The following is a 22,500-nucleotide window of genomic DNA, read 5'->3' as shown; positions in this document are numbered from 1 at the left end:
TACAGCTTGTGCACGCCAGATTTCTGAGACTGTTATTTTGTTAGCGCAGGCAGGATGAGGCGGCGCTTTTATTGTGAAGACAGGAATTGCGCAGTCGGCCTTTAGGGTTTTGAGTCTGTTGAAATAAAAAGTGTTTCTCGCCTTCCTGTCGGTCATTTTTTCTTAATAACGATCTGGCAGCAGCCAGCGTCATCGCATAAGACGTCTTGTGATGATCGATGATCACTAATTTTTAGGTTTAGTTTTTTTAATGCCTGGCTGGCGATCGACTGACTCACCCTCCACCATCGTCGTAATGGGCACGCCTGCCATAGGTCATAAAAATGTCAATAATCATCGATATTGGCCACTATAAAAAACGTATACCGTGATACAGTTACAAGCCATTTCGCCCAGCCCTATACTTAAGGTCAATTAATGCAGTATTTTTCAACCTTTTTTGAGCAAAGGCACTTTTTTTTTTCATTGAAAAAATGCGGCGGCACACCACCAGCAGAAAATTTAAAAATGAAACTCACCAGCCGATATTGACAGTAAAAAGTCATTCCCGCAATTGTTGGATAGGAATTCAAACCATGATCAACCATGCATCAATATAGCTCTTGTCTCAAAGTAGGTGTACTGTCACGACCTGTCACACCGTGACATATTTTGAGTTTTTTGCTGTTTTCCTGTGTGTAGTGTTTTAAATCTTGTCTTGCGCTCCTATTTTGGTGGCTTTTTCTGTTTGGTTGGTGTTTTCCTGTAGCAGTTTCATGTCTTCTTTTGAGCGATATTCTCCGCACCTGCTTTGTTTTACCAACTTATACCGAGCCAACTTTATTTCTAAAGCCCTTTAAAAACCACCACAGTTGAAAAACAAAGGGCTGTGCACCACAAATAAATACAGGCAAAGGACAGACTAAAATATACAATTTAAAACATCTATATACGCACATAGAAAAAGGAGATACAAATTATCTTAAGAGCAATTTGTTGGATAAAAAGGCAGTTAAAAAGTTAAAAACCGTTCAAAGTTTTAGCAATCAAGACTGTTTAGGTTGTATTTATCCTTCTTTGTGTGGACATTTTTGATTGTCATGTGTACAGATTGTGGACGCCGTCTCTGCTCCGCATGCTGTAAGTCTTTGCTGTCGTCCAGCATTCTGTTTTTGTTTACTTTACTAGCCGTTCAGTTCTGCATAGCCTTCCCTAAGCTTCAACACCTTTTCTTAGCGGCACTCGCCTCTTGTTTATTTCTGGTTTAAGCGGTAGATACCTTTTTACCTGCACACTGCCTCCCGCTGTCGTCTGCATATTGTGATCACGACAAACAATGTTCCCGACATCTGGACCCCGACTTAAACAAGTTGAAAAACTTATTGGGGTGTTACCATTTAGTGGTTAATTGTACGGAATATGTACTGTACTGTGCAATCTACTAATAAAAGTTTCAATCAATCAATCAATACAAAGCAATTAGTTACCTGCTGCCACCAACTGATATGGAAGAGTATTACACGGTTACTCTGCCGAGCTCTAGACAGCACCGACACTCAACAACGGCACATTATTTGCGGATTATAATTACTGGTTTGCAAAAAAATATTTTCAACCCAAATAGGTGAAATGACATAATCTCTCAGGGCACACCAGACTGTATCTCACGGCACACTAGTGGGCTGAATTAATGCATCAGTGCAGGGGGACAGGTGCTTCTTAGTGCAGTGTTTTTCAACCTGTTTTGAACCAAGGCACATTTTTTTCATTGAAAAAATCCTGAGGCACACCACCAGCGGAATACGTTAAAAAAATGAAACTCAGCAGCCGATATTGACATTGAAAAGTCGTTCTCGCAATTGTTGGATATGAATTTAAACCATAACCAAGCATGCATCACTATAGCTCTTGTCTCAAAGTAGGTGTACTTATTTGGAGTTTTGTGGTGTTTTCCTGTGTGTAGTGTTTTAGTTCTTGTCTTGCGCTCCTATTTTGGTGGCATTTCCTCTTTTGTTGGTATTTTCCTCTCGCAGTTTCATTTCTTCCCCGAGCGCTATTCCCCGCACCTGCTTTGTTTTAACATCGGTTGTGTGGACGCTATCCTTTTTTGTGCGGACATTACTGATTGCCATGTCGTGTACGGACGTACTTTGTGGACGCCATCTCTGCTCCACACGCTGTAACTCTTTGCTGTCGTCCAGCATTCTGTATTTGTTAACTTTGTAGCCAGTTCAGTTTTAGTTTCGTTCAATGCCTTTTCTTAGCAAAACTCGCATTCTATTTATTTTCGGTTTAAGCATTGGATACATTTTGACCTGCACGCTGCCTTCAGCATATTGTGATCATGACAAAGCAATTACCGTATTTTTCGGAGTATAAGTCGCTCCGGAGTATAAGTCGCACCGGCCGAAAATGCATAATAAAGAAGGGGAAAAAAACATATATAAGTCGCACTGGAGTATAAGTCGCATTTTTGGGGGAAATTTATTTGATAAAAGCCAAAACCAAGAATAGACATTTGAAAGGCAATTTAAAATAAATAAAGAATAGTGAACAACAGGCTGAATAAGTGTACGTTATATGAGGCATAAATAACCAACTGGTATGTTAACGTAACATTTTATGGTAAGAGTCATTCAAATAACTATAACATATAGAACATGCTATACGTTTACCAAACAATCTGTCACTCCTAATCGCTAAATCCCATGAAATCTTATACGTCTAGTCTCTTACGTGAATGAGCTAAATAATATTATTTGATATAATTTCACACATAAGTTGCTCCTGAGTATAAGTCGCACCCCCGGCCAAACTATGAAAAAAACTGCGACTTATAGTCCGAAAAATACGGTAGCTACCTACTGATATGGAAGAGTATAACACGGTCACTTCCAGATCAGTCTTCCATACTGTCAGGGGACGGCGTGGCGCGGTTGGTAGAGTGGCCGTGCCAGCAACCTGAGGGTTCCCAGTTCGATCCCCACCTTCTACCAACCTCGTCACGTCCATTGTGTCCTTGGGCGAGACACTTCACCCTTGCTCCTGACGGGTCGTGGTTAGGGCCTTGCTCTGCAGCTCCCGTCATCAGTGTGTTAATGTGTGTGTGAATGGGTGAATGGCGAAATAGTGTCAAAGCGCTTTGAACACCTTGAAGGTACAAAAGCACTATACAAGTATAACCCATTTACTCTGCCGTTGCCCTAGAGCAGTGGTTCTTACCCTTGTTGGAGGTACCGAACCCCACCAGTTTCATATGCGCATTCACCGAACCCTTCTTTAGTGAAAAATAAAATGTTATATTTTTATTTTTTTCAAATTCAAGACAAAGTTATATGTTTTTTTTTACTAGTGCACAACCTGAACCGTGCATGAACATCACCTTGTTCAAAGAACAAAACCAACACAGTGCATAAACTCACAACAAATTACACACTTGCAAATCAGATGGAAAATTAGAGGGAACATTGTTTGGGGGTATCCATAATACTTAGACTTATTTTTTATTGTCATTAAAATGATAACTTTACAGTACAGATACGCCGATAGGGAGAAGTTTTTATTTACACGATTGATTGATTGATTGATTGAATAAAACTTTTATTAGTAGATTGCACAGTACAGTACACATTCCGTATAATTGACCACTAAATGGTAACACCCCAATAAGTTTTTCAACTTGTTTAATTAAGTCTGGGTCCACGTTAATCAATTCATGAGTCTGGTGTGACTTGACCGCTGCGGCGAAGGCTCTGCCGAACCCCTGAGGCCGACTCACCGAACCCCTTGGGTTCGATCGAACCCAGGTTAAGAACCACCGCTCTAGACAGCACAGACACTGAACAACGGCACATTATTTGCGGATTCTAACTACCGTATTTTTCGGACTATAAGCGGCAGTTTTTTTCATAGTTTGGCCGGGGGTTCGACTTATACTCAGGAGCGACTTATGTGTGAAATTATTAACACATTACCGTAAAATATCAAATAATATTATTTATCTCATTCACGTAAGAGACTAGACCAGGGGTCGGCAACCCAAAATGTTGAAAGAGCCATATTGGACCAAAAATACAAAAACAAATCTGTCTGGAGCCGCAAAAAATTAAAAGCCATATTACATACAGATAGTGTGTCATGAGATATAAATTGAATTAAGAGGACTTAAAGGAAACTAAATGACCTCAAATATAGCTACAAATGAGGCATAATGATGCAATATGTACATATAGCTAGTCTAAATAGCATGTTAGCATCGATTAGCTTGCAGTGAACAAATATGTCCGATTAGCACTCCACACAAGTCAATAACATCAACAAAACTCACCTTTGTGCATTCATGCACAACCTTAAAAGTTTGATGGACAAAATGAGACAGAAAAAGAAGTGGCATAAAACACGTCCTAGAACGTCGGAGAAAGTTATACATGTAAACACACTAAGGTGAGTTCAAGGACCGCCAAAATTAGTAGGACAAAACGGCGCTCGCCAAATACTCGAATCAGTGAAGCTGACAGCGTGCTTTATAACAATTAGGGAGGTTTGTGTCATGTTTGTCCTCCTACAGAAACCATATTAAAACAAAAAATATATTTTTTTTCCTCTCATCTTTTTCCAATTTTCATACATTTTTTAAAAAGCTCCAGAGAGCCACTAGGGCGGCGCTAAAGAGCCGCAGGTTGCCGACCCCTGGACTAGACCATGGGTCGGCAACCTTTACCACTCAAAGAGACATTTTGACCAGTTTCACAAATTAAAGAAAACAATGGGAGCCACAAAAATCTTTTGAAATTTAAAATGAAATAACACTGCATACAAAGGTTTTTTTTTTTGCTTTGTGCTACGTATTAACCAAGGGTCTCAGACACGCAGCCCACACCTTAATATGAAAATTTAATGTTAGTGCGGCCCGCAAGTTTTTTATGAATGGCACTTGACAGCGTCATACTTGCCAACCCTCCCGATTTTTCCGCCAGACTGCGAATTTAAGGACAACTACTCTCTCGAACGTGCCGTGATGGTACAGCATTTAGCGCCCACTACAACCAGCGTGCCGGCCCGGTCATACGATGTATGAGGCTTCTGTTTGCTCACGTAAATGACAGCAAGGCATACTTGGTCAACAACCACACAGGTTACACTGACGGTGGCGATATAAAAAAACTTTAACACTCTTACTAATAATGCGCCACACTGTGAACCCACACCAAACAAGAATGACAAACACATTTCGAGAGAACATCTGCACCGTAACACAACAAAACAAATACCCAGAATCCCATGCAGCCCTAACTCTTCCGGGCTGCATTATACACCCCCGCTACCAAACCCCGCCCACCTCAACCGACGCACGGATGTGTGAGGGAGCAGGGTTGGATGTGGGGGCGGGGGTTTGGTGGTAGGGGGGTGTATAATGTAGCCGGAAGAGTCAGGGCTGCATGGTATTCTGGGTATTTGTTCTGTTGTGTTTATGCTGTGTTAAGGTGCAGATGTTCTCCCGAAATGTGTTTGTCATTCTTGTTTGGTTTTGGTTCAAAGTGTGGCGCACTATTAGCAAGAGTGTTAAAGTTGTTTTATATGGCCACCGTCAGTGTAACCTGTGTGATTGTTGACCAAGTATGCCTTGCTGTCACTTACGTGTGCAAGCAGAAGATGCATACAATAAGAGGCTGGGCTGGCATGCTATACGTACATATTGTAGAGGGCGTTAAATGCTGTGCCATCATGGAACGCCCTTATTATTATTGTAAGGGTGAAAATCGGAGAATATTAAACCCGTAAGTTAACTGCGAGAGGCACTGATATCCGTAAGTCTCCCGGGAAAATTGGGGGGATCGGCAAGTATGCAGCTGAGCCGCATCAGAGTGATCAAGAGGCTCCGGAGCCGCGGGTTGCCGACCCCTGGACTAGACGTATAAGATTTCATGGGATTTAGTGATTAGGAGAGACAGATTGTTTGGTAAACGTATAGCATGTTCTATATGTTATAGTTATTTGAATGACTCTTACCATAATATGTTACGTTAACATACCAGGCACGTTCTCAGTTGGTTATTTATGAGTCATATAACGTACACTTATTCAGCCTGTTGTTCACTATTCTTTATTTATTTTAAATTGCCTTTCAAATGTCTATTCTTGGTGTTGGCTTTTATCAAATACGTTTCCCCAAAAAATGCGACTTATACTCCAGTGCGCATACTTGCCAACCTTGAGACCTCCAATTTCGGGAGGTCGGGGTGGGGGGTGGGTGCGGGGGGGCGTGGTTGGGGCGGGGGCGTGGTTGGGGGCGTGGTTAAGAGGGGAGGAGTATATTTACAGCTAGAATTCACCAAGTCAAGTATTTCATATATATATATCCCCGCGACCCCGAAGGGAATAAGCGGTAGTAAATGGATGATTGGATGGATGGAGATATATATATATATATATATAAATAAAAGAAATACTTGAATTTCAGTGTTCATTTATTTACACATATACACACACATAACACTCATCTACTCATTGTTGAGTTAAGGGTTGAATTGTCCATCCTTGTTCTATTCTCTGTCACTATCTTTCTAACCATGCTGAACACCCTCATTGCTGTGTGGCACGCACAAAAGTGCTTTCATCAAATGCACTAGATGGCAGTATTGTCCTGTTTAAGAGTGTCACAACATTGCTGTTTACGGCAGACGGACTGCTTTACTGTAGATGTTCTTTATATTGTTGGAAAGCGGACTCAGGTCCGCATGCAGCCTGAATTTCGGGAGATTTTCGGGAGAATATTTGTCCCGGGAGGTTTTCGGGAGAGGCGCTGAATTTCGGGAGTCTCCCGGAAAATCCGGGAGGGTTGGCAAGTATGCCAGTGCGATTTATATGTTTTTTTCCTTCTTTATTATGCATTTTCGGCCGGTGCGGCTTATAATCTGAAAAATACGGTACTGGTTTGCAAACAAAATCTTTTTAACCCAAATAGGTGAATTGAGGCTTCACGGTGGCAGAGGGGTTAGTGCATCTGCCTCACAATACGAAGGTCCTGAGTAGTCTTGGGTTCAATCGGGATCTTTCTGTGTGGAGTTTGCATGTTCTCCCCGTGACTGCGTGGGTTCCCTCCGGGTGCTCTGGCTTTCTCCCACCTCCAAAGACATGCACCTGGGGATAAGTTGATTGGCAACACTAAATTGGCCCTAGTGTGTGAATGTGAGTGTGAATGTTGTCTGTCTATCTGTGTTGGCCCTGCGATGAGGTGGCGACTTGTCCAGGGTGTACCCCGCCTTCCGCCCGATTGTAGCTGAGATAGGCTCCAGCGCCCTCCGCGACCCCAAAGGGAATAAGCGGTAGAAAATGGATGGATGGATAGGTGAATTGACATAATCTCTCAGGGCACACCAGACTGTATCTTAGTGGGCCGCGGCACAGTGGTTGAAAAACACCGAAGTAATGCATTAGTGCTCACTTAAACACTTTGCTGAGGTGTTAGTTCACAATACAATTTAACAGAAAAGTGAAAATCACATGACAGTGGAATTGCGAAACCTCTACTTTTGGAGTCCAACTGGAGAAGAATGCAAACCCTGACAGAGGCCGAGGAGGGCCACTTTACGCATGCAAGTTCTACTCCGATGTGCTTGTTATGGATAGTTAATCCAACAAGTCCCCACCATGTTTAGTTATAAAATATTACAAATAAAAAATAAAATGTGTTTGCTTGCACTGATGATGTATGGAACGCATGCTCCTTTTGTGGGAAAGCTAGCCGGACTTTAGCTGTTAGCAAGTAGCGTTTATGATTTAGCGTTATTATTTTGGGCGTGAATAATGCCGCCGGCTGCCCGGAGGATGGGACACACAGCCCGGCTCTGACAGCTCACGCCGGGCTAGCATGGATGCTAAGTGTAGCTACTTTAAATGGGCGAAGCCTCTCCTCCATGTTCCTCGCTTCAAGCACGCCGTCGTAAAACTTCCTTACCTCGCCTTCAACGACGTCGTGGTACGCGGGCGGAGGGTCGAAGCCTCCCGTGCCGGTCCTCCCGCTCGTTTCCCCGTCGCCGCTCGTACTCAAGGCGGGGGCAGGCCCGCTCTCCATGGGCTCGTATCCATAGCCCAGCCCGGGACTTTCGTTGGTGAGGAGCGCGACCGCCTCGTTGATGTCGTTCTTCGCCAAGCGGAGCGCCTTCCTTATCACGTTCGGGTCCGGGAAGCCCATGCAGAGGAGCGTGGTGATGTGCTGCTCCTCTTCGGTCTCCATAGTCGCCGCGGTCGCCGCCTAATAGCGTGGGGGTTCGGGGCACAGCCCAGTAGCTGTGCTGCACGCCGCCATGTTTACAGCGCGCTGCTGCTGACTGTCACGATCTGGCTTCCCCCACCAGCCACTACAGCGCCCACACAGGTGTTATGCGCACTTCAGTGGCCTCGGAAATCGCACACTCACCCGGGGGAACATGCACAAATCACACTAACAAATGTTTAAAAATCCTCAGACAAGTAAAACATTTGTTACCATCATAAATTAGACTACGACAAAACTTTTAAAAATGTGTTATTTAATTTTGACTAACGACTATTTAAATTAATTGTATCTCCTACCATGGGAACATAAATCCCCCATTGTGTTGTCCATCGAGCTCACGCTTGTAGCACTTCAGTGGCCTCGGAAATCGCACCCTCGCCCGGGGGAACATGCACAAATCACACTAACAAATACAACAAAAATTCTCAAACAAGTAAACCATGTGTTACCATCATAAATGAGACTACGACAAAAGTTCAGAAACGTGTTATTTAATCTCGATTTTCGACTATTTAGATTAGTTGTGTCTTCTCCCATGGGAACTTAAACCACCCATTGTGTTGTCCATCCATCTCAAACTTGTAGCACTTCAGTGGCCTCGGAAATCGCACCCTCACCCGGGGGAACATGCACAAATCACACTAACAAATACAAAAAACTCCTTAAACAAGTAAACCATTTGTTACCATCATAGATGAGACTATGACAAAGGTTTAATTTTTTTAAATTTAATATCGATTAACGACTATTTTAATTAGTTGTGTCTTCTCCCATGTGAACGTAAACCCCCCATTGTGTTGTCCATCTATCTCAAACTTGTAGCACTTCAGTGGCCTCGGAAATCGCACCCTCACCCGGGGGAACATGCACAAATCACACTAACAAATACAAAAAAATCCTTAAACAAGTAAAATATTTGTTACCATCATAGATGAGATTACGACAAAAGTTTATTTTTTATAAATTTAATATCGATTTACGACTATTTTAATTAGTTGTGTCTTCTCCCATGGGAACATAAACCACCCATTGTGTTGTCCATCTATCTCAAACTTGTAGCGCTTCAGGGGCCTCGGAAATCGCACCCTCACCCGGGGGAACATGCACAAATCACACTAACAAATTTTAAAAAATTCTCAAACAAGTAAAACATGTATTACCATCATAAATGAGACGACGACAAAACTTTCAAAAATGTGTTATTTAATTTTGACTAACGACTATTTAAACTAATTGTATCTTCTCCCATTGGAACTTAAACCCCCCCATTGTGTTGTCCATCGAGCTCAAACTTGTAGCACTTCAGTGGCCTCGGAAATCGCACACTCACCCGGGGGAACATGCACAAATCACATTAACAAATTAAAAAAAATTCTCAAACAAGTAAAACATGTGTTACCATCATAAATGAGACTACGACAACAGTTAAAAAATGTTGTTATTAAATATCGATTAATGACTATTTTAATTAGTTGTGTCTTCCCCCATGGGAACTTAAACCACCCATTGTGTTGTCCATCTATCTCAAACGTGTAGTACTTCAGGGGCCTCGGAAATCGCACACTCACCCGGGGGAACATGCACAAATCACACTAACAAATTTTAAAAAATCCTCAGACAAGTAAAACATTTGTTACCATCATAAATGAGACTACGACAAAACTTTAAAAAATGTGTTATTTAATTTTGACTAACGACTATTTAAATTAATTGTATCTCCTACCATGGGAACATAAATCCCCCATTGTGTTGTCCATCGAGCTCACGCTTGTAGCACTTCAGTGGCCTCGGAAATCGCACCCTCGCCCGGGGGAACATGCACAAATCACACTAACAAATACAAAAAAATCCTTAAACAAGTAAAATATTTGTTACCATCATAAATGAGACTACGACAACAATTTAAAAAACATGTTATTTAATATCGACTAACGACTATTTTAATTAGTTGTGTCTTCTCCCATGTGAACGTAAACCCCCCCATTGTGTTGTCCATCTATCTCAAACTTGTAGCACTTCAGTGGCCTCGGAAATCGTAGCCTCACCCGGGGGAACATGCACAAATCACACTAACAAATAAAATAAAAATCTTCAAACAAGTAAAACATGTGTTACCATCATAGACAAGACTACGATAACAGTTTTAAAAAAATGTTATTTAATATCGATTAACGACTATTTTAATTAGTTGTGCCTTCTCCCATGGGAACATAAACCCCCATTGTGTTGTCCATCTATCGCAAACTTGTAGCACTTCAGGGGCCTCGGAAATCGCACCCTCACCCGGGGGAACATGCACAAATCACACTAACAAATACAAAAAAATCCTTAAACAAGTAAAACATTTGTTACCATCATAGATGAGACTACGACAAAAGTTTAATTTTTTTTAATTGAATATCGATTTACGACTATTTAAATTAGTTGTATCTTCTCCCATGGGAACGTAAACCACCCATTGTGTTGTCCATCTACAGTATCTCAAACTTGTAGCACTTCAGCAGTGTTGGGACTGTTACTGTAACGCCGTTAGTTTCGGCGGTAACTAGTAATCTAACGCGTTATTTTTTTTTATTCAGTAATTTAGTTACCGTTACTACATGATGCGTTACTGCGTTATTTTACGTTACTTTTGATGTAGTGTCGGCTAGAAACAAAAGCGCTGCGGTGTCGTTCTTCTGAATCTTCCTCTGTCACAAGCCGGAGAGAAGAAAAGAGGCGCGGTCTATGTGTGTGTGGGTGTGGGTGTGGGGAGGGGAGGCACATATGAAACAAAAAAAAAAGTTGTTGGCACGTTCAGTCCACACATAGCGTGGTCATGGCGAGTGGAGTAACGGAGGAGCTTGAACGCCCCCGCCATTGAATCGGTGTGTTTATAAGTGCAGACTCGGTTGTGCAAAACGAGGGTTTTAAACACATGCTGAACGTGCTTGAACCACGTTACGACATCCCGTCGCGCACCCACTTCAGCAATAAGATTGTGCCAGATCTTTATGAGCAGGAGAAGAAAAAAGTTGTGGATGAACTATCCTGAGCATCATCTGTTGCGCTCATGACAGACGGGTGGACTATAAGCGCTCACTTCATCACAGCAGACTGGGAGATGAGAAGACACGCCCCCTCTACGAGAGTCACCTTGCGCAGGTGCTGACACAAGCAGTGGAGGAATGGAAGATAAAGATATCCCAGTCACACGTGATAATGCCAAAAATCAAATAATTACAGAGAATGAGGCAGGACTGGGACCACAGATAGGTGCTTTGCACATGTAGTGAATTTGGCATCACAGAAGGGAATCTCAGTCAATAGGATGGAGCGCCTCTTTGGGAGGATCAGGAAGGTTTCTTACTTCCACCCAAGCACAACAGCTGCTCATGTGCTTAAGACAAAGCAAGAAATGCTAAAGCTGCCTGCTCATACATGATGTCCCAACGAGGTGGAACTCCACTTATGATATGTTGGAGCAGCAGGCAGCTATATACTCTGCATTGACCCACAACACCCTGAAGACAAATGTCACCCTGTCTGATGATGATGTGAGAGTGGCAGGTGAGGTCCTCCAGGTGCTTAAACCCCTCAAAAGTGTTCCATCTCTACTGAGCACTGAAACTTCACCATCTGTGTCAATGATCCTGCCACTGAAAACAAGGATTCCACAATCCATGGCTCCAAGTGTGGAAGACAGCAGCATCACTCCAGATGTCAGCCTTTATGTTTCAAGGAAGATGATGTTTCTTCTTATGTTGCACTTAAACTTGTTTTTTATTCATGGTCATTGGTCCAAGTTTAAAGAAAGGAGGAATGCCTTTTTATGTTGCACTGTTTTTCATTAATTATGTTAAAAGGAAAATAAAAATGCATGTCAAGTTGATCAACAGATTGTATTATTCTCCAGTGCAATAACAGTACTGAAATGAAGGCAAAAAGGGCATTAATGGGAGCTTTAAAAAAAAAGAAGAAAAAAAGAAGTAACTAAATAGTTACTTTTCACAGTAACGCATTACTTTTTGGTGTAAGTAACTGAGTTAGTAACTGAGTTACTTTTGAAATAAAGTAACTAGTAACTGTAACTAGTTACTGGTTTTCAGTAACTAACCTAACACTGCACTTCAGTGGCCTCGGAAATCGCACCCTCACCCGGGGGAACATGCACAAATCACACTAACAAATACAAAACAAATTCTCAAACAAGTAAAATATGTGTTATCATCATAAATGAGACTACGACAACAATTTAAAAAACGTGTTATTTAATATCGATTAACGACTATTTAAATTAATTGTGTCTTCTCCCATGGAACTTAAACCCCCCATTGTGTTGTCCATCTATCTCCCGCTTGTAGATTTTGTAGACAAATTTCACCGTAAAATGTCTCACTTTCGTGGAATGCTAACAACCCCTGCTCACCAAAATTTTTTATTTATTATTATTTTTAGTATTGGTGTTGAGGTTATAACTTGTTCAGACACCAATGTCACGCGATAATTATAGTTTTGCTTCGTACTTACTAAGTTAATTACGAGTAATTATGTTCGTTGCTGTGGTTTTATTGTTTGGTTTCACTTCTACATTCGATTTACAAAAGGAAACCTTGGCTGACGTCTCAATTCCGCGCACTTCCGTAATTCCATACAGCTGAGAGTACTTCAGTGCCTTCTCAATACGCGCACTTCCATCCAAACACGTGTTGAGTGCGTACCGCTGAGTGCACTGCGCAGCGCTGCCGGTCCGTACTGCGGAAGTACACTGAACAGAAGCGGGTAAATATTGCAAACGTCATTTCCGGTATGTGCGCATCGCGTCATCAACACACTGTCAAAATCACAAGTAAAATAGATACTGAAGTACATTAATGGACACGTGATCTCAGTAGCCAATCACAACGTAGGTTTACTTCATGTTTAACAGTGCTCGACCTATTTTGTTTGTAAATTAAAAATACATACATAAATAACTTAGGGCTATATGAGTTGTATGTAAAAACACAATTACTACAGACATTTTTTTGGCCCTATTTTGGTTAAACATATATGATAAAACATTAAATACAACCATTGTTTGAACATTTTAAGTTGGAATTTACAAAGCCCAAAACCAGTGAAGTTGGCATGTTTTTGTAATTCGTAAATAAAAACAGAATACAATGATTTGCAAATCCTTTTCAACTTATATTCAGTTGAATAGACTGCAAAGACAAGATATTTAATGTTCACACTGAGAAACTTAATTTTTTTTTGGCAAATAACAATTAACTTATTGCTAGACTAACTTATAACTAGAATTTAATGGCAGCAACACATTGCAAATAAGTTGTCACAGGGGCATTTTTACCACTGTGTTACATGGCCTTTCCTTTTAACAACACTCAGTAAACGTTTGGGAACTGAGGAGACACATTTTTGAAACGTCTCAAGTGGAATTCTTTCCCATTCTTGCTTGATGTACAGCTTAAGTTGTGGTCTCAGTTGTGGTATTTTAGGCTTCATAATGCGCCACACATTTTCAATGGGAGACAGGTCTGGACTACAGGCAGGCCAGTCTAGTACCCGCAATCTTTTATTACGAAGCCACGCTGTTGTTACACGTGGCTTGGCATTGTCTTGCTGAAATAAGCAGGGGCGTCCATGATAACGTTGCTTGGATGGCAACATATGTTGCTCCAAAACCTGTATGTACCTTTCAGCATTAATAGTGCCTTCACAGATGTGTAAATTACCCATGCCTTGGGCACTAATACACCCCCATACCATCACAGATGCTGACTTTTGAACTTTGCGCCTAGAACAATCCGGATGGTTCTTTTCCTCTTTGGTCCGGAGGACACGAAGTCCACAGTTACAATTTAAAATGTGGACTCGTCAGACCACAGAACACTTTTCCACTTTGCATCAGTCCATTTTAGATGAGCTCGGGCCCAGCGAAGCCGGCGGTGTTTCTGGGTGTTGTTGATAAATGGCTTTGGCTTTGCATACCAGAGTTTTAACTTGCACTTACAGATGTAGCGACGAACTGTAGTTACTGACAGTGATTTTCTGAAATGTTCCTAAGCCCATGTGGTGATATCCTTTACACACTGATGTAGCTTTTTGATGCAGTACCGCCTGAGGGATCGAAGGTCCGTAATATCATCGCTTACGTGCAGTGATTTCTCCGGATTCTCTGAACCGTTTGATGGTATTACGGACCGTAGATGGTGAAATCCCGAAATTCCTTGCAATAGCTGGTTGAGAAATGTTGTTCTTAAACTGTTCGACAATTTGTTGACAAAGTGGTGACCCTCGCCCCATCCTTGTTTGTGAATGACTGAGCCTTTCATGCAAGCTGCTTTTATACCCAATCATGTTCCCAATTAGCCTGTTCACCTGTGGGATGTTCCAAATAAGTGTTTGATGAGCATTCCTCAACTTTCTCAGTCTTTTTTGTCACTTGTGCCAGCTTTTTTGAAACATGCCAAATGAGCTAATATTTGCAAAAAATAACAAAGTTTGTCAGTTCGAATGTTAAATATCTTGTCTTTGCAGTCTATTCAATTGAATATAAGTTGAAAAGGATTTGCAAATCATTGTATTCTGTTTTTATTTACCATTTACACAACGTGACAACTTCACTGCTTTTGGGTTTTGTACATCTGTAATATTTTTCTATTACTTCACAAAACTACTGTAATTATTTGTAGTACATTGTATTGTATTGGTTAGTGTTCTTGTCTTTTAAAAGGCGTGTTACATGTTAAAATTGTGCTGTTTTAGCACGGGCCTTTGAGATGTTGATTTGAGATACAAGTGTTTTCAGTTAAGAGCTCAGTCACAAGACCAATTAAGCTCGTAAGTTGAGGTGCTCCTGTTTACAATAGTTTCCTTGCAGAATGTTGTTCAAGTGTCAGTGGAGAATATCAGCAAGTGTGCTTTGTGTGTAGGCCACCACTAGATGGCAAACAGGTTGCCACAAAAACTAATGCATTGATTTACAAACTGTGGCTTCATCTAGTGGTACTTGATTAAAGTACAGTTTTGTTACCATTTAAACTGGGTAATGTTAAAGTGGCCACAAATATTAAATATACTTGTTAAATAAAATCTCTGCCTTTTTTTTTTTTTTTTTTTTTTAAATGGATACTTAGGCCTACTACGCTACCATATTTTAATGTTGGCCATTATGGCGGTACTTGGAGAGCCAAGTGTTTTACTGAGGTGGTACAGAACTAATGTATTTGCACAAGTCCTACTGTTTGTATGTACAAACCCCAAAACCAGTGAAGTTGGCACGTTGTGTCAATCGTAAATAAAAAAATTAAATACAATGATTTGCATCTAGAGAAATCACTGCACGTAAGCGATGATATTATGGACCTTCGATCCCTGCATCAAAAAGCGACATCAGTGTGTAAAGGATATCACCACATGGGCCCAGGAACACTTCAGAAAACCACTGTCAGTAACTACAGTTAGTCGCTACATCTGTCAGTGCAAGTTAAAACTCTACTATGCAAAGCCAAAGCCATTTATCAACAACACCCAGAAACGCCGCCCGAGCTCATCTATGATGGACTGATGCAAAGTGTAAAAGTGTTCTGTGGTCTGACGAGTCCACATTTCAAATTGTTTTTGGAAACTGTGGCTGTTGTGTCCTCCGGGGGAAAAAAAGGAAAAGAACCATCCGGATTGTTATAGGTGCAAAGTTGAAAAGCCAGCATCTGTGATGGTATGGGGGTGTATTAGTGCCCAAGACATGGGTAACTTACACATCTGTGAAGGCACCATTAATGCTGAAAGGTACATACAGGTTTTATGTTGCCATCCAAGCAACGTTATCATGGACGCCCCTGCTTATTTCAGCAAGACAATGCCAAACCACGTGTTACAACAGAGTGGCTTCATAGTAAAAGAGTGCGGGTACTAGACTGGCCTGCCTGTAGTCCAGACCTGTCTCCCATTGAAAATGTGTGGCGCATTATGAAGCCTAAAATACCACAACTGAGACAACAACTTAAGCTGTACATCAAGCAAGAATGGGAAATAATTCCACCTGAAAAACCTCAAAAATGTGTCTCCTCAGTCCCCAAACGTTTACTGAGTGTTGTTAAAAGGAAAGGCCATGTAACACAGTGGTAAAAATTGCAATGTGTTGCTGCCAATAAATTCTAAGTTAATGGTTATTTGCAAAAAAAAAAAAAAGTTTCCCAGTTGGAACATTAAATATCTTGTCTTTGCAGTCTATTCAATTGAATATAAGTTGAAAATTATTTGCAAATCCTTGTCTTCTGTTTTTATTTACCATTTACACAACGTGCCAACTTCACTAGTTTTGGGTTTTGTAATAAACGTGAAAGTAGGAAACATCAAAAAGGCTTGGTAGAAAATAACTGGCATGACCTGACCTTGCAAAAAGGGTCCATGTGTATTTTGGCAGGTGTTAGCGGGACACAACCCTGACGTGTCGCTTGATAAGAAATGTCTTTGCGTGAGCCACGTTGTCAGACTCAAAAACCATGTCGGGACTCAACGCCTCACTCGGCTACTTCCTCGCCTGCGTGGCTTTCGCCGCCTCGCTGCGGCCGCTGCTCGGGAAATGGCCTCGCTTGGCTTTCCTGTTGGAGTTCGCCTCCTCCTTCATGCTGGTGGCGTGCCGGTTGGAGGTGCAGACCATCGTGGAGGTGGGCGAGTGGGCCGGGGGACTGGGGCCCGACGTGACGGCGACCGTACTCTTCGCGGTGCTGCTGGCGCACGGCGTGGTCAGCGGGGACGCTTCGGGGAACCCCTGCCTGATCCTGAGGAGGTTCCTGCAGCTGGAGGCCACGGCGCTGGACACGGTCCTGGCAGTGGGCTCCCAGTTCCTCGGGGCCCACCTCGCCATCCTCGTGGCGGGGTACTACTGGAGCCTGGAGCTGACCGACATGCACATGATCAAGAACTTGATGTCCAGCGAGTGCAGCACGTCCCTGCTGGCCTCCTTGACGCAGGGCTTTATCACAGAGTGCGTGTGCGCCCTGGTCTTTAACCTCCTGCACCTCTCCCTGAGACGGAGATCCGCTCTCATCCGGGTGCCCCTTCTCGCCATCCTCCTCGCCTTCTTGGCCCACACAGGTATGACGCACCTGGCTCTAATGTCTGTAAAGAAATATCACAACCAAACGTTGTCTGTCCACCTGCAGCCAAAGGTTACACCTCAGCTTACATCAACCCGTCGTTGGCCTACGGGCTCACTTTCTTTTGTCCCGGATTCACCTTAGCGGAGTACGCCTTGGTCTACGGGCTGGCCCCTGTCACAGGTACTGCACACGTCGCCTAGAGAAATCAAACACCACCATGAGAATGCTTTGGTTTAAAAGCAGGGGGGGGGCGGCAGACTGAGAAAGTCAACGTTTTTGGGGGGGCTATTTTAACATTTCTTGATTTAAAAATAAATAAATACTAAAAACAAAGACATTTATTTACAGACAAAACTTTGGTTGACAAAGTAAAAAAATTAATCATGAGTAACGAAATGTCATCTTTTTCCTCTTTTTTCTTAATCTTTGACTGTTGTTTTTATTCCAAAAATACGTTGTGGTCCCTTTCCTGTAAGAATAAAATAATGATAATAATAATAATAATAATAATAGTATTAGAATTGTATAAGTGTCAAACAGTCTACTTTACGAAAAGATTAATGTTACTTTAACAGTTTTTATTATTGTAGTGGTTATTTTTCAAATTAATTAGTTAATAGTTGTTTTGTGTGTTTATTTACTGGTAATTTTTTAACTGATTACTTAATGTATATAATTATTTAAAGAGCTTCTAAATATTTAAATTCTTTTTTCAAAAAGTTTGGACCCCCCGATTTAAATATTTAGAAGCTCTTTAAATATTTATATACACTACGTAATAGGTTAAAAAAATATAAATACAATAAAATATGTATATATATACACACACACATCCATATTAATTATTAATCTAAATTTCAACTTTTTCTCATTAATTTGCGTATTTTCGCTCTTTTATCTTACATGTTTAATGTTTTTTTTCCGACAATATGCTGGAGGCCAACAGAAATCATGCTGCGGGCTGCAAATTATTAGTACCAAAATTTCTGCTTTTTCTTATTCCACTGTCTTTTTGCTCTTTTTTTTTTGTTACATGTTTATTCCAACAAGAATATAATAATATTAATAATACAATTGTGTAACTGTACAACCTAGGGTGAAAAATTCTGCTTTATCAATCAATCAATGTTTATTTATATAGCCCTAAATCACAAGTGTATCAAAGGGCTGCACAAGCCACAACGACATCCTCGGTACAAAGCCCACATAAGGGCAAGGAAAAACTCACCCCAGTGGTTTATGAAAATATTTGTTACTGTAACAGTGTTTATTATTGTAGTTGTTGTCATTTTTACAATTGGTTAATAGTATTGTTTTGTTTATTTACATTTTTAACTACTTCGTTTATATTCTAATTAGATTTTTATTTTGAGAGCTTCTAATTATTTAGATCAAAAGGTGTCCAAACTTTGTGTCAGGTTTGAGTTATGACACACACATACATACACACATATATAGATACATATATATATATATATATATATATACACATATATACATATATATATATATATATATATACATATATATACATATATACACATATATATATGTATACATACATACATACACACACATATATGTATAGATACATATATATACACACACATATATATATATGTGTATATATACATGTGTATATATACATGTGTGTATATATATATATATATATACACACACACACATACATATATATACACATACATTATTTATATATATATATATATATATATATATATATGTACACACACACACACACACACACACACACACACACACACACACACACACACACACACACACACACAATATTTAAAGATAAAACATTGTGTAAGCTTTGCATTATGACAAAGTATATTAATAGTTATTAGTATTAACATTTCCACATTTTTCTCATTACATTACATCTTATTGCTCTTATCTTACATGGTTTTTTTTGACAATATTCTGCAGGCCAACCAAAATTGAGCTTTGAGGCTGCAAATTATTAGTATCAAAATACCTTTTTCTGATTGCACTGTCTGTTTGTTCCTTTCTTTTTACTGTTTTTCCCCCCCACAACATGCTGCGGGCCTTGATTTAAAGTTTCATCTCCATTTTCCAGGAATGACCCTGGCGCTCCTCCTGTACATGGGCCACATTCCCAGGATGTTTGCCAAGAACCTGCTGTCCTTTCAGAAGACACGTTTCAAAGTGCCCAAAGGAGGCGCAAAAGAGAAGAAGAAATGAGCTTGTTTTTTTTGTTTGTACACGCTCCCTTTTACATGTAACATGATGAATAAAAAAATGCTACTAAATGGAGAGTAACAAAAAACAACAACAGGATGTTTGCGAATTGATTTTAATAAAATATTTTGTAAAAAAAATGTAATGCCTCACCTATATCAAATTAGTTTTGAAACATTGAGAAAAAATGTACAAAAAAAAATACAAATAAGTAAGTTATGGAGGTGTGTTATGTAGTGGAGGTACTTGTATTGGGTTTGGGCGATGTAGACTGATCATCTGATGCCTTTTGTGGCGCATTTTTGTCAGAAACAACTTGACCTATGGAAGGAAAAAAATTATACTGTTAAATTCTTATTTCCAAACAATTATTTGTGGATATGCACAAAAACAAAAACATACAAAGAGCGTACCGTATTTTCCGGACTATAAGGCGCACCTAAAATCCTTTTTCCCCCTCAAAACTCGACAGTGCGCCTTATAACCCGGTGCGCCTAATGTACGGAATAATTCTGGTTTTGCTTACCGACCTTGAAGCTATTTTATTTGGTACATAGTGTTATGATTAGTGTGACCAGTAGATGGCAGTCAAACATAAGAGATATGTGTAGACTGCACTATGATGGCAATACGACTCAAGTAAACAACACCAACATTTTATACGTTCCATTGATAATATAGAACACTACACACGGCGCTCAAAAATGTATTAAAATGTTTTAGTACGACTTTGGTAAGCTATGAAGCCGCACCACTTGATGGATTGTCGGCGCATTAAACATAGGAGTATTATTATGGTGTGTGTATAAGGTAAGACATTATCTAGCATTTGTTTGGCAATATTATGCAAAAGCAACTTTTCTTACTTTCTGGTACCTGCTGATCTGTATTTGGGATCTGCATAAATCCTGAAAAATTGTGCGCATTCGCCTTTGTAGTCCGTGGTGACGCCGTAGTCGATAAGCTTCTTCTTTTTCTCTATCTTCTTGTTATGGGACATTCATCCTCCACTGTTGCCATTTCTAATATAAAGTAGTGTAAAGTTCTTACTTATATCTGTCAGTAAACTCGCCATGAAAGCGCTAAAACATACCGGTGTAGTGAGTTTACATTATTCACCCAAGGAACTTTAGTTATTAGAGAGTTCCGGTCCGACGGCTTTTCACGGGACACATTTCCGGCAGTGTTGTTTCCGGATGAGGAGATGCTGCTCCGTTATTGATTGAAGTAAAGTCTGAATGTCATTAAAACAGTTAGTTCCATCTTTCGACACTTCTTCCACTCCCGTCCTTGCACGCTACACCGCTACAACAAAGATGACGGGGAGAAGATTCTATCGAAGGTGAGCCACGTAAATAAGACCGCCCACAAAACGGCGCATCCTGAAGAGACTGTCAGAAAACGGCTTGAAGATTATCTGTAAAACATCATCTATGCAACATTTTGACCAAAGAACCACCATCACATGTTATGTAGACCACAATGAAGTCTTTTACATTTAGAAAAAAAAAGACTCCTTTAATACCCCCTATAATCCGGTGCGCCTTATATATGAAAAAAGATAAAAAATAGACCAATCATCGGCAGTGCGCCTTATAATTCGGTATGCCCTATAGTCCAGAAAATACAGTAATTAGGGCCAGAGCAGCAAAAGCAAATAAAATATTAAATTGTATTTAATGTTATTCTCCCACTTACATCGCACTTTTATGACAATTAACATGTGAAAACTCCCCAACCGGCAAAAATGTTGATATTTTATACATGAAAATAGAGTTAACCCTTGAAAATGAGGAAAAAATGACCCCCTGCCACCAGATTCACCTGTTGTCACGTAAATCCCTGGAGACGTCTATAATGATGACGTCCGCAGTTTCCAAAAACAATTTGAAATGTGGACTCGTCAGACCACAGAACACTTTTCCACTTTGCATCAGTCCATCTTAGATGAGCTCGGGCCCAGCGAAGCCGGCGGCGTTTCTGGGTGTTGTTGATAAATGGCTTCCGCTTTGCGTAGTAGTTTTAACTTGCACTTACAGATGTAGCGACCAACTGTAGTTACTGACAGTGGTTTTCTGAAGTGTTCCTGGGCCCATGTGGTGATATCCTTTACACGCTGATGTCGCTTTTTGATGCAGCACCGTCTGACAGATCGAAGGTCACGGGCATTCAATGTTGGTTATTCGGCCTTGCCGCTAACGTGCAGTGATTTCTCCAGATTCTCTGAACATTTTGATGATATTACGGACTGCAGATGGTGAAATCCCTAAATTCCTTGCAATAGCTGGTTGAGAAATGTTGTTCTTAAACTGTTCGACAATTTGCTCACGCATTTGTTGACAAAGTGGTGACCCTCGCCCCATCCTTGTTTGTGAATGACTGAGCATTTGGAAGCTGCTTTTATACCCAATCATGGCACCCACCTGTTCCCAATTAGCCTGTTCACCTGTGGGATGTTCCAAATAAGTGTTTGATGAGCATTCCTCAACTTTCTCAGTCTTTTTTGCCACTTGTTTTAGCTTTTTTTAAACACGTTGCAGGCATCAAATTCCAAATGAGCTAATATTTGCAAAAAATTAAGTTTCTCAGTTGGAACATTAAATATCTTGTCTTTGCAGTCTATTCAATTGAATATAAGTTGAAAAGGATTCGCAAATCATTGTATTCTGTTTTTATTTACCATTTACACAACGTGCCAACTTCACTGGTTTTGGGGTTTGTACAGTGCTGGGCGATGATAAATTGCGAAGGAATTTTTTTCCTACGCCATATAATGTGGGCGGGGCTTGAATTAGATGGCTCGCCACAAACCTTTTTTGAAATGTATAACTCCACACGTTGAGATCTTGCTAAGAATGGGTTGAAATGATTGAACGGGGGTGTTTGTTGCCTTAATTACCTGATTGTTGTTGATGCTGGAGCTGAGCC

General features: G+C 40.6%; 3 protein-coding genes across 4 annotated transcripts in view; 1 reads left to right on the top strand and 2 right to left on the bottom strand.

Moving 5' to 3' along the window:
* usp24 (ubiquitin specific peptidase 24) overlaps window positions 1-8,318 on the bottom strand; it is a 126,754-nt gene extending 118,436 nt beyond the window's left edge. For both annotated transcript variants that reach the window (XM_061978188.2, XM_061978189.2), the window contains exon 1: window positions 7,937-8,318. In XM_061978188.2, coding sequence (XP_061834172.1) covers window positions 7,937-8,215 — 279 coding nt within the window. In that variant the 5' untranslated portion in view covers window positions 8,216-8,318. The remainder of the gene's footprint in view (window positions 1-7,936) is intronic.
* Window positions 8,319-16,711: 8,393 nt separating this feature from the next.
* Window positions 16,712-19,588, top strand: aqp12 (aquaporin 12). Its single transcript, XM_061978186.2, has 3 exons — window positions 16,712-17,341; window positions 17,410-17,526; window positions 19,451-19,588. The coding sequence occupies exons 1-3, from the start codon at window positions 16,747-16,749 to the stop codon at window positions 19,573-19,575; spliced, it is 837 nt and encodes a 278-aa protein (XP_061834170.2). The 5' UTR covers window positions 16,712-16,746; the 3' UTR covers window positions 19,576-19,588.
* Window positions 19,589-19,671: 83 nt separating this feature from the next.
* The window catches only part of rpp21 (ribonuclease P subunit p21), a 5,909-nt gene continuing 3,080 nt past the window's right edge, over window positions 19,672-22,500 (bottom strand). Inside the window, exons 4-5 of the mRNA XM_061978187.2 lie at window positions 22,472-22,500; window positions 19,672-19,893 (exon numbers count right to left, since the gene is read on the bottom strand). The exon at window positions 22,472-22,500 is cut by the window's right edge and continues 106 nt beyond it. Of these exons, the coding sequence (XP_061834171.2) occupies window positions 19,802-19,893; window positions 22,472-22,500 (121 nt within the window). The 3' untranslated portion in view covers window positions 19,672-19,801. The remainder of the gene's footprint in view (window positions 19,894-22,471) is intronic.

This window comes from Nerophis lumbriciformis, linkage group LG18, assembly GCF_033978685.3.
Source record: "Nerophis lumbriciformis linkage group LG18, RoL_Nlum_v2.1, whole genome shotgun sequence".
Taxonomy (NCBI): Eukaryota; Metazoa; Chordata; class Actinopteri; order Syngnathiformes; family Syngnathidae; genus Nerophis; species Nerophis lumbriciformis.
This window is presented reverse-complemented; position numbering and strand designations above follow the sequence as displayed.